Source organism: Botrytis deweyae, assembly GCF_014898535.1.
Source record: "Botrytis deweyae strain B1 chromosome Unknown BDEW_010, whole genome shotgun sequence".
NCBI lineage: Eukaryota > Fungi > Ascomycota > Leotiomycetes > Helotiales > Sclerotiniaceae > Botrytis > Botrytis deweyae.
In genome coordinates this window covers 1,214,784-1,227,213 of record NW_024066217.1, presented here as the reverse complement: position 1 = coordinate 1,227,213, position 12,430 = coordinate 1,214,784, and the positions used below count along the sequence as shown (strand labels likewise).

The 12,430-nt window shown below is 43.2% G+C and overlaps 4 protein-coding genes across 4 annotated transcripts; 2 read left to right on the top strand and 2 right to left on the bottom strand.

The window, feature by feature from the left end:
* Positions 1-1,579: 1,579 nt before the first annotated feature.
* On the bottom strand, positions 1,580-2,233 carry EAE98_005443 (uncharacterized protein; the record flags this gene model as incomplete). The annotated part of the gene is made up of 1 exon (XM_038953065.1): positions 1,580-2,233. One exon carries the CDS (start codon positions 2,231-2,233, stop codon positions 1,580-1,582), a length of 654 nt encoding a protein of 217 aa, XP_038810907.1.
* Positions 2,234-3,397: 1,164 nt separating this feature from the next.
* EAE98_005442 (uncharacterized protein) lies at positions 3,398-4,378 on the top strand (the record flags this gene model as incomplete). Its single annotated transcript, XM_038953064.1, has 1 exon — positions 3,398-4,378. The coding sequence occupies one exon, from the start codon at positions 3,398-3,400 to the stop codon at positions 4,376-4,378; it is 981 nt and encodes a 326-aa protein (XP_038810906.1).
* A 549-nt stretch (positions 4,379-4,927) lies between these two features.
* EAE98_005441 (uncharacterized protein) lies at positions 4,928-5,773 on the bottom strand (the record flags this gene model as incomplete). Its single annotated transcript, XM_038953063.1, has 2 exons — positions 4,928-5,615; positions 5,667-5,773. The coding sequence occupies 2 exons, from the start codon at positions 5,771-5,773 to the stop codon at positions 4,928-4,930; spliced, it is 795 nt and encodes a 264-aa protein (XP_038810905.1).
* Positions 5,774-6,066: 293 nt separating this feature from the next.
* EAE98_005440 (uncharacterized protein) lies at positions 6,067-12,208 on the top strand (the record flags this gene model as incomplete). The annotated part of the gene is made up of 7 exons (XM_038953062.1): positions 6,067-6,074; positions 6,139-6,328; positions 6,381-8,006; positions 8,057-9,756; positions 9,804-10,632; positions 10,679-10,966; positions 11,012-12,208. The coding sequence occupies 7 exons, from the start codon at positions 6,067-6,069 to the stop codon at positions 12,206-12,208; spliced, it is 5,838 nt and encodes a 1,945-aa protein (XP_038810904.1).
* Between the last annotated feature and the right edge of the window lie 222 nt (positions 12,209-12,430).

The window sequence follows — 12,430 nt, the reverse complement described above, 5'->3', positions numbered from 1 at the left end:
TGGATCATGGTAGTTAGTTCACCGATGTGTTCATGACAATCGCGATAACATAGCTGGGCAGTGGGCACGGCATGGCAGTGTGGGAGTGAACGTTGTTTCTCCCCCAGCCAAGCAATCTCTTGGACGTTTGGAATGATACGTTCTGCGGAAGGATCAATTAGATACCGTAGGATTGCTAGGAGTACGAAGTACTATCATCAAGATTCAATCCATTGATACCTAGGTAAACAACCAATGATATCCCTCCCACACGTTCGAGGCTCTGGGGATCGACATCTCATTAGGGCTTTTATGGAATTTATTAATTGTTTGGCGGTTTTGCCCTCGTCTGTCAATTTATTTTTATATGAAATATCCAGGTATATGTACCTAGTAGGTTATCCTCAAATCAATCATGATTCATTAGGACGGGCCTTGACCGCTACGGTTACTATACACGGACGGACCAGATGCAATATCTACGAGATGACTTTTTCATCATGAAGTTTCAAGGTCAAACTCATGTTTATTGTTTCGAGCGATTGACAACACAATCATGGATTGCGTTAATTTTGTTTATCAGCAATCATGGAGGTTTAGACGTTGGTTGAAATGAAGCTTTCGCGTCAGGTCTTAGATGTGCACTGTGCAGGTGACGGAAGTTTTGCATCGCTTATCCTATCAGGTGTCTCAGTGGTGGTGTCGAGAATCAAGATGAAGGAGTGTGGATTCAGTGGATTCAGTGGATGTGTCTTAAAGGGGTAGGTAAGCAGTGAAATCATCTGAAACGAAATGGCCAGATGGTGATCAGAGTGTAGATCGAGGGTTCTCGATTGTTAATATCACTTAATGACAGGCTGCCTGCAAGTTTAATCGACCAGATAGAAAGTGGGAGTTTTCATATATGAAATTGAATAAAAATGATAGAATGGTCTGCTAGACATCGCTTCTGTTTAATTCATTTCGCCCAAATACTTAACAGGATGCCAGTGGCAACTATTAAACAAACCTTAAATTGATCTTTTGAACTCAAGCTGGGTCAAAATCAAAGCCCAAACAGATTTGTGGTAGAATGAAAGCTGTAAAGGTTGGCTTTCAAATCTGGTACTGTTCTTTATTGGCATTTTATTAGGTAGCATTAAGATGGAGATGCATTCAAGTCAGGTATTCACACTCAAAATCACACTCAAAATCACACTCAAAATCACACTCAAAATCACACTCAAAATCACACTCAAAATCACACTCAAAATCACACTCAAAATCACACTCAAATTTCACAAGGCTATGGATAGACAAATTATCTGGATATCAAGTGCTCTTTTTTTGTTATTTTTTTTATGTAAGTACATAGGATTAGTGCTAGCAAACAAAGAAAAATAAAGAGCAAGTCAAACTCGTAGCAAAGTATCATGAATTTCCTCCTACAAGCAAATCTTCCATTATCACCTCCAGTTCCTTTCCCTTTCCTCCCTTAAAACACCATAGTTAATCCATCGCTAAGAAAATGCCAGTGCCAAAATACTCCTCGCCCCTTCCATCCGTTAATGCATTCGTAATATCGTAGAAGTGATCAGATAAACCGAGAGAAGTGATTGATTTACTGAATGGTGATCTTGCGTCCTTCTTGCTTCTTAGCCTTTGGAACGATGATGCTAAGAATACCGTTCTTCATGCTAGCCTGAACTGCATCTTGGTTGACGCGAACTGGGAAGCTGAAAGATCGAGAGAATTCACCGATGCTACGCTCAGAAACCCAGAATTTGTGATCAGGTTCCTTGGCCTTTCTCTCCTTGCTGGCCTTGGTAACTTGAGTGTTGGCGTCATTGCTTGCTGAAGTTGATTCATCTTCATCTTCGACGGTTGGTTGGTGAACTTTGTCTTTGTGTTCGGCTTCACCACCTTCAGTAATGGCGCCAGACATGGGTGCATCTTCGACGAAACCAGCTGGTGGAGTACCGGAAGTGTAAGAGCGCTCGGTACGACCACGGATGGTGAGGGTTTGGTCATCGACGAATTCGATTTCGACATCCTTCTGCTCGATACCTGGAAGTTCACCGTGGAGTTCATAGATTTCACCGGCTTCCTTGACATCGAATTTGGGGGTGAAGGTCTTCATGACATTGCTGCGGTGGTGACGAGAGTTATTGTCGTTGCGGCCACTGCTGTATTGGTCAAAGTCGTCAAGAAGACGGAAGAGAGGATGGAAGGAGGAAGCCTCGTTTGTGATGTAGTGTCGTGGGAAGAAAGACATTTTGCGCGTGGTTGTTTGTGGTTTGAGAATTCGTTTGATAGTTGTTGCGACTGGAAGTCTTGAAGTTGTTCGATAACAAGATTGCATGAAACTGTATTGAAGATTGTTGTATTGATGAGGAAAAAAAAAGAGGTTATTCAGAGATTGAGCCTACCTTTATATATTGAATTTGATGGACTCCTGGACTTTCTAGCAATTACTAGAATTTACGATATTGATGTAATGATCAATATTCAATTGAACACCAGCACTTTCTAGAATGACGACTACCATGTTTGAGAGCAAATAGAATTACAAAGAATAGATGCGGGGTTTGGAAATCAGGAGACATCAGGCCATTGAAGCAAGAAGCAATCACTGGAAAATGCTAGAAGGCGTTGGAAACTTGCTAGAATTGGTGAGAACATTCTATGAATGGTAATTATGAGAACCATCTGACATGATGACAAAACTCAAATTCGGCGAATCAATTAATTCAATAGATATCTTCATACTCAATGTCTTGGTGTTGTTGGATCAAGAGATGAGGGGTAGTAGGTAGTTGTCCTAGGTGGGGGTGGGTAGTCGTCGAGGTGCTTTTTGTGGATGCTTAGTAACCAGGGCTACAACTGGGGGTGCACATCGCTGTAAAAATGGCACGTGAATGGCTAAGGTTAGTAAATAGGTAGCTAGTTCCAAATGGTCACGTGGCAGTGTTGGCAATTTTGTAGCAAATTCTCCCACCATACGCATTACCAGTTTCGGAAAGCCATTAATAATTGTTTGCTAAGGTTTCTAGTGTAACACTCCGAAATTGAAGAGAAATTTAAGTTACTAAGACAGTATTGTAACATTGAGGATCATTATAAGGCCTGCTATGTAGGTATTTCTCTCGGTTTGCGACTTCTATTCGAGTTGTAGTAAACTCTCTCTATCTGTAATCATGTGCTCATCACCTGCCTTCGAGGTATAGACCTCTTCCTTCAGGGAAGTGACTCTGTACAAATTTCCTATTGTATTTGGCAAGTTCGATCAAGTGGTTAATAAATCAAGTCACCATGATTACACTGTTCAACTTTTGCTTGTGGTTTCTCCCGCTCGACTTTTCAATCCACGAATCTCATTCTCATACCCTCTGGTTAAGATTCTAATCGTCTATCACCCAAAAGAAGAACACCAAACATCATGAAGCCCGATCCGCTTCCGGTTCTTCGTACGACACACCCGAGGGATGAAAGATTTACTCATTTCATCTTCGACTTCGATTGTACAATTACCATGAAGGACACTAGCCAGCTCATTGCAGACACTGCTATTGCCTATCATCTTGTCGAAGCGAAAGATTTCACTCAAGTGTGGCAAGAAATCGTTACTGCGTATGACACTGAGTATAGTGCTCACATTGAGGGATACGAGCCAAAATGGGATACATTGGAGGGGATAATTGAGCGTCAAAGAAGCCAGAAGGAACTCGAGATTAGAAGCATCAACCGCATCAGTAGTTCAGGTATATTTGCAGGCATATCCAAAAGAGAATGGGAAGCTGCTGGTGGGCGTGCTGTCTTGGAAGGAAAATTGGCGATCAGAGAAGGCTTTAGGGAAATCATAGAAGAAATTGAGAGACGAAATGGTTTTTGGGGTGTCGTCTCAGTTAGTTTCTCAAAAGACTTTATAAGGGGCGCTTTGGAGCAGTATTTGGGATATCTTATCGAAGCACCAATCGTAGCGAATTCTCCAGACGAAGCAGGAATCTTGAGGGGTCCTGAATGGGGTTGGGAGGCTGGACTCAACACTACTCAAGCTAACTGCCCGGATTGCGATTTCGGTCCCTTTCCCAGTACCCAACTTCTCATTAATCACTTCCTACACGTTCATAATCGAGAGTTTATGACACCATTAACTACATCGGACACGAAAGCAAACGCAATGCACAGATTGCTTAAGCATTGGAACCTCGACACCGATGATCAAGCGGCCTATTATGGCGATTCTGCAACAGACATTGAATGCCTCTTTGACCCTTGTGTGAAAGGTATTCTTGTAGGGGATGGAGGCGGTCCGATTCTGGCGATGCTTGATTCTCCCAACGGACCTGATTTTATGCTGGTTGAATCATATACTACAGACTTTGAGAATGTTATTGCTCGTCAACCCGGTCAATCCTAGACGAAGATATATGCAATTGCAACGATACTCTCTATTCGGCTGGACGATTCGAGCCCCGTCAGCACAGTCTTTACTTTTGAACATTTTCATGGTCCCACCTTCGGAAACAAATTCAACAACATTAATTCAACACCGCTCCGAGAGTCTCGGCTCAATAGAGCTTTGCCTGCCCGAAATCGAGACCCGTGCCATTATAAATTATCGAGCATCGCTTTGCAGTGCTCCAAGAATATATTAGTAGTCCTCGAGTCAACATATATTACTAGTCTAGTCAAAAGAAAATACAAATCTTAACAGAAAAGTGTGTGCTCGTCATATGTATGTTCCGTTCCGACTTGACCTGCGTCTTTTCACTGAAGATTTTGTTGTATGTGTATATGGTTCCGAGTTGCAAATATTTAATCAAACAACTACATGCATACTCATTTGGACGTCGTGGCAAAGTTCATGAATTTCGAGTAACACCTGGTCTCGTAAAGGCAATTGCTCGAGGATGTACATGCCTTGCTAGTAATACAAATCCGCATCACCGCTCTGTATAAGAGCATTTTAATCCTTCTTCAATGGCTTATAAATCTCCTCAATGCCCTCTTTCGTAATGATCAACATCTGTAAACCATCACCAACCTCAATATGTCTCTCCACCGCACTATCAAATGCATCCTTAACCAAATCCTCCACTTCATTTCTAGCCAATGGAATCTTTTCTCTTTCCGCCAACGCATGTCCTTCTCCACTACCTGGGATATATTGATTTTTGAAGTTGACCTGGTTGTCCAAGAAAGGCATGATCAGACTGGCTGCAGCACCTGCGGCTCTGCACTGTTCTCTCTCATAACTTCCAACAGGATCATAACTGTAAACTGCTCCCTTTCCCTCCTCATCCAAACCTCCGAGAATCGCGGTAACGTAGTATGGGAAGAATCGCTTGCTGTATAAAATAGTTGCTAATCGCTGAGCGCATGCTTTAACATTCATAGGCTTGCCGTGTTGGTAGCGGTACATCTTGACGATTGCATCGAGGCGTTCCTTGAGTGCTTCTCCATCTGCGGCAAATCCTACGACGGAGAGAACGAGAGTAGCATCATCTTGAGCAGCGGTTGTGCCACCGATCTTGAAGACTTTGGGTTGGTATCTTGTGTTAATGTTATATCCGGATGTGGAACGGGTGTCGCCGGCGACGATGGTGAAGTCGGAACCTGAGATTGCTAGAGTAGAACCACCGTTATCGGTGTATCTGAAAATGATGTTAGTTTTAATACCAGTAGAGTCTCCCTAAAATACATACGGGTAGAAACCATGATGTTGTGTGAAACCATCAGCTTGCTTGGTTGGAGCTTGATTGAAGGAGTAATTTGGACCATTCATCAATGGGTTTTGACTGAACATGGACATCTTGATTATCGTATTTGGGAATCTTTGGAGTTGAAATGCGGAGAGGTATTTGGGAGACTTTGGTAAATATTGTGGAGGTTTGAGATTTGAGGTTCAAAGGTATCACTCTAGATGTCGCGTCGACCTTCAGCCTGGTGATAACTAGCGCCAATCTTTCTGACAGGGGTAGCTACAACGGAACAACTTTATTACATCCCTAGAAATTAAAGATACTGTAACAACTTATTATTCGCGATAATTACCTAGGTGCCAGTAAACATGACTGAATAGCTGATTGCTATTTACAAATAAAAATGTCTAGGTATGTGTAATATATTGTTTGATTATTTTTTGGAGATCTACAAACACTAAACTCTTATCTAAAGTCTCCCAAGAAGCATACGGCGAAATGCCCTGGCTAAAATCGCTGAACTCTCTGCGACGTCATCAACTGGAAATTTTGAGGGTTCTGATATTGAGAGGCTCTGTCGTGTTTCTCCCGGCAACAATAAGTTATCTGGGCGTGTGAATGGAATCAACAATGATTCGTCGAGCTCGTTGGCGGGCTCTCCTATGGTACGAAAAGGGGAAGATCTCCTTATCTACAGGATACTAATGCCGAGAGCAGAACATTAGGGAATTTGAAGTACTTCTGGCTTTATGCAAAGCAGCTCCTCTGATCGATAATACATACAGCGCGGAGAAGCTTACCAGTCAGTTGAGCCCATACGTTCTTGAGGCGCATACACAATTGTTTGTGCAATCGCCCCTTTTTCGCGCGATTGAACCATCACCCGTCGAGGCACTGAGCTATAACCTCACCACTGCCCTTCTCTCTATCGGTATCAAACATGGCCACCTACAAAAGCTCATCTCCGAAAAGTTATCGATATACCTAGACAACTGTGTACATGCCAGCGAAACTGCTACAGAAAATCGAGGAGTTAGCTCCGAGTATGCCACAGAGATTGAGGAGGCAATCCACGTTGCAACTGTAACCATATCTCTTTTGGGATTCTTAGATGCAGTAGCTTCTTTGGTCAATTTTTGGAGCGCAAAGGAGAGATTGGACTTGTGTGAACGTGCCAAGGCTATTTTGTCAGAAGGATTTTTGGTGGCAGTAGAGACCGCTTTCTCGACTATTCGTAATACCCATCTCCAGAGCAGTCATGTAAGAGAGTGGAAGAGATATGTTCGCCATTATGCAGCTATTGGCCGCCCATTGGGTGCTATGCTTCTACAACGGAGTTTTATGTGGCTGCTCGTTGCAGGGTCATCGCTTCTACTAGTTGATGTCGAGAACCTTAGAGACAAAGATGTTTTGAGCGTATTAATGTCACGTCTTGAGGACTCGAGACCCAACACTCCTCGTAATGAGGAAGTTGATCCTGAGACGGTCAACACGTTGGCAAACATTGCCTCGAATGAAATAAGTCTTCTCGAAGATGGTGCGGATTACCTCCGTTTGGGTTCTGCTTGGCAGCAAAGACTTGCATTTTCCGTCAAAGCAAGTGCTTTAACTACCTATATGAACTGCGCAATGTTGAGTGTAAGTGACGATGAAGTTGAACCTGAAACATTGATGTCCTGGCTTGAAGATACTTTGGCGGACCCTGTGCAAATGGCCGATGATACATTGGCCAATGTTGTCCTTCGATCGATGGCCTTGGTCTCCAAACTCGCCCCTCAATTGGCTCCAGAAGTCAGCCGCCTTCTCCCACGATTCATCGTCCAGGGCAATCCGCAAGGGAATACAAACGCGGTCGCCTCTGCCTGTCTCGCATACGTTCTGAATAATCTGTCCCAAGATGCCATCATAACTACCCTTTATACGTTAGGAAATGTTCTCAACTCTGGTGCAAGCCATCCAGAAAAACATACTTCTGTGCCCAATGGAGATTTGGCTTTGGATGGAGCTGCACAGTCAACTCTTTATGGAAAGAATCCTAATGGAAGTTCTATATCCTTGGAGATCTTCACAGAAGAGGAGACATCTACTGTATATGGCAACGTCGTACAAGCTATATGTGCTATTGCTCAGAATTGCCAAGACTCTAAAATTATTGCATTGGCTCAATCTATGCTTCTGCAAAAGATCGACAAAATCAACCAACTAATCGATGCTCGTATTATCACGGCAGCAGCAGAATTATCATTACATGGAGGGCCATTGGAATTTCGATCGTTACTCAAACTTTATAGCAAAATCACTCATCTGGGTGTTATGAAAAATAATGAAATTATACTTCATGCTGTAAGCTCAATATAAGAACTTCAAAAGCTTCACCAACTAATTTGATCTAGGTGATGAAAGGTCGAAACCTCCTATCTTCTCGTCTGCAAAAAGACACTCCTTTGTATGACATATATTTTGAGAACTTACTAGAGGATATCATTAGCAGAGGCGATGTCCACCAAGGGCAGAACACACGCGAAGGCGACGTAGAAGCTGCAGCCAAAGAGATTGCGCAACTATTGCAGCCCTTGGCAATCTTTTTTTCAACTAATAATATGGTTTCCAACAATGACCTTAGCGAGGAGATGTCATCTTTAGTACGGGATGCTTGGTTCAACATTGTTGTCCATGGCTTTACTACCAACACTGAGCGTGGTCAGCTGCATTTGAAAGAATTACGTATCTTGGCGATCCATTCGAAACCTCTTGTTGCCGAGCAGCGAGGTGAGCAGGTGGAGAGTGATATTGAATTGAATACAGTATTGCGTCGAGGAATCAGTCAAGATCACGAAACTACACAGAAAAAACGACTCACTGCCCTTCTTCCTAGTAAAGCTAGAGAAATCGGTGCCCTTAGTTATCGTAAAGTCATCTTCCTTCAGGCTGCCTATTTGGTTGAAACGCTACGGGCTGATGCAGGCGATTGCAGTAAAGCGTTGACCTACTTCCTTGAGCCTAGCATGCGTAGAGGTGAAATGAGCAGCACGATGGAAAGTGTCACAGCTGCTGTTATGGACACTTATTTACGCAAATCTTTGACAGGCCTAAACCCAACCTTTTCAGCTCCGTACGTTGCTAAACAATTGGCTTCAATATTTACTGGTTGTTGCTATCGAATCGAAAGGGTCCAGCAAGTTGCTATGAACTGCGCAGACAGGATAATTCGAGATGTGCCATCTGCTCTGTGTCAAAAATCCTCTTTGTTTGCACTTCTTGAGCTTTTGTCACTCCTGTGGGTAAGTTGTTTAGAAGCTGAAACCGATGAGTATGGGTTGAGATCTTCCTTTACTTCCGCCAAAGGACATATAACTATCGAATTGTCTGATGATTATGGTCTCCGTCGTCGCACCCTTGATGCTTTATACCGGAAGGCTAAAGGCTGGGTCACAGCAGTGATTAATATTGCTCCTGCAAATGTAAAGGGTTTACTACAGACGTACCTCTCAGAATATGATGATGAAGGAGCTTATGGTCACATCTCCCTCGGACGGTCATTCGCTTCCGAGATGGGTGCAGTCATTCCAAGTATGGACCAGAGGCTTGAGGCAATCGATCGCCACGGGGAGTGCAATATCAATACGGCCTCTGATTTCATTGCTCAATATACTACAAGGCAAGAGTACCGATATGCAGAAACTCTTCCTGATCACAACGCCGAATGGCTACGCTCCATGCATCTCGACGAACATAGACCCTCGATCACATCGAAGTCTGACAAGGATTGTAACGATGCAGTATCACTTCTATCCAAACTTGAAGCACAAATTCACGCAAAGAAACACATAGCAATTAACGAGATCCGCGATGTGCTGAGAAGAGCTGCTGCTTTGCTTTGCCGAAGTGACAAAGATGAATGTGCTATTATCCGCTATCTTGTTTCCATACCTTTCGCTATTTTTACCAAGCAGTCAATTAAACTTGGGGGCTCTTTGTGGTTTGGCGTTATTAACGAAAATCCCAGCATGGAACCTAGAATTCTGATGGAAATCGCTCAACAATGGGAATTGACCTCACATCGTAAAATTGGAATTTTCAATGGCATGTTCATGTAAGTACATTCGAATATTTATTTTATTGCAAACTAACGGCCGATAGCCATCAAGATCCTTTCTATATAAAGGAGGAGTTCGCACCTAGCGATAGGAAAGTACTGGCCAAAAAGCAACAGGCTGTCAACAATATGCTTGCTCCCCACACGCGACTTCTACAACTCCTCAGTAGTCATTTCAACGCGACTCGCCTTGGCAGCCCACATACCGAGAAGACATTTTTGAGAATCCTGGAAATCACACTGGATAGCCTTAAACACTCCACGGGGCATCCGCTTGCTCGAGAAATAAGATTTCAGATCGTCCTCTTCGGCTTAAGAGTCCTGAGACACACCACTACCCTCGATCTCCCCTCGAAATGTAGATTGAAGGACAAGATTCTCTCTGCTGCCCTTAGTTGGTTCACATTTGCCCCTCGCTGGTCATTTGGTGGCAATCGTCTGCAATTGAAAGCCGAAACTCGCTTGTTGAATGATGTCGTTCTGGCTTTTAAAAGCGTAACCATGACAGGCTCCAAGCCCACAGCTATGCTTCAATTGATGCAAGCAAAGGAGGAGCTTCTCCATATATTAATAGAGAGTGAACAGATAAGATTGAATGTTTGGCTCGATCCTTTACGTCAAGGTCGTGATATCCAGGTTCCCGCTCCTGTTAAAGTTCCTAACGATGCAGCACTACTTCCTCTGGTGAAAACCGCCTGGAACGAAAGTCCATCTTTGGCGATTCAACTTGTATCTAGATTTCCCTCGGCGAGATTACACCAGGACATTCGCTTGCTTTTGCTTCAATTTCCTGACAAAGCAATATCGGAGCCTGAAGCAGTACACATATTACTTGGCGACACTTTGCCATCTGATGTTGCATTCCAAATGAAGGTACGTGATTTGAAAGAACTGCTTATTAACAGGCTGACAAAATTAGTACCTTTTATACTGGGCTCCTGTCAACCCGATATCTGCTGTTACATATTTCTTACCGTCATACCGAAACCATCCCTTCATCGTTCAGTATGCTATGCGGGCGTTGGAGAGTCATTCTGTTGATGTCACATTCTTTTACGTGCCACAGATAGTCCAAACCTTGCGCTATGATGACCTTGGATATGTTGAGAGATATATTGTCGAAACTGCAAAGTTCTCGCAACTTTTTGCACATCAAATTATCTGGAACATGAAAGCCAATGCTTTCAAAGATGAAGATTCACAAATTGTAAGTGGTGCGCATATTTTTAAAGTATTAAACTAACGAGTCCAGCCTGATGTTGTCAAACCTACACTCGACAAAGTTACAAATCGCATGATAGAATCCTTCTCGGGTGTTGACAAAGCCTTCTATGAGCGTGAATTCACATTTTTTGACGAAGTCACTAGCATTTCAGGAAAGCTGAAGCCATACATCAAAAGACCCAAGCCAGAGAAGAAGCAGAAAATTGAAGAAGAATTGCGCAAGATCAAGGTGGAGATTGGAGTATATCTCCCTAGTAACCCTGATGGTGTGGTAATTGGCATCGATCGACAATCTGGAAAGCCCCTGCAAAGTCATGCCAAAGCACCATATATGGCAACTTTCCGCATCAAGAAAAGTATAGGTGCAGACATGGAAGGCACTGATGATATGCTTGAAGAAACCAATAAAAGCGGAGACACCCCAATGGATAATTCGATTGAGATTTGGCAATCAGCAATTTTCAAAGTTGGTGATGATTGTCGTCAAGACGTTCTCGCTCTCCAAATGATCGCTGCGTTCCGTGGAATCTTCAACAACGTTGGTCTCGATGTTTACGTCTTCCCGTATCGTGTTACTGCGACCGCACCTGGTTGTGGTGTTATTGATGTTTTGCCAAACTCGATCTCGCGTGATATTCTGGGAAGAGAAGCCGTGAATGGTCTATATGATTATTTCATATCGAAATACGGAAACGAGGACTCTCTTAGGTTTCAAGAAGCGCGCGCCAACTTTGTCAAAAGTATGGCAGCCTACTCGGTCATCTCTTTCTTATTACAATTCAAGGATCGACACAATGGTAACATTATGATTGACGACGCTGGTCACATTCTACACATTGATTTTGGTTTTTGCTTTGACATTGCCCCTGGAGGTGTCAAATTTGAAAGAGCACCATTCAAACTTACAACGGAGATGGTGGCTGTGATGGGAGGAAGTACTGAACATCAGGCATTTAAATGGTTCGAGGAATTATGCGTGAAGGCTTACTTGGCTTCTCGTCCTTACACAGAGAAGCTGTCGCAGCTCGTTATGCTTATGATGGACTCTGGTCTTCCTTGCTTCAAGCCCGAGTCTATTCAACATTTCAGGGATAGATTTGTGTTGGAAAAGACGGAGGCTGAGGCTGCGGTATTCATGAGAGGCCTGGTAAAGAGGAGTTATGGAAGTTATTCGACTGGAGTCTATGATCAGTTCCAGCTTCTGACTAATGGAATTCCGTACTAGAAACATCACTGGGTTCTAGAGGCAAGAATGTTAGATTTGAACCGAATAGGTAGTGAGAGATGTAGTGTCATGGGGCTCGGGATACTATATTAGTTTGACTAATCACGGAAGGAACCAATCGTTGGCCGTTATTGTAGTGATTTTGATATTGTAAATAGACAGTCTTTTGAAAGCAGTGGGATATTGCATGGGATAGCAACTCTTAATTCTTCTTCTATAAAC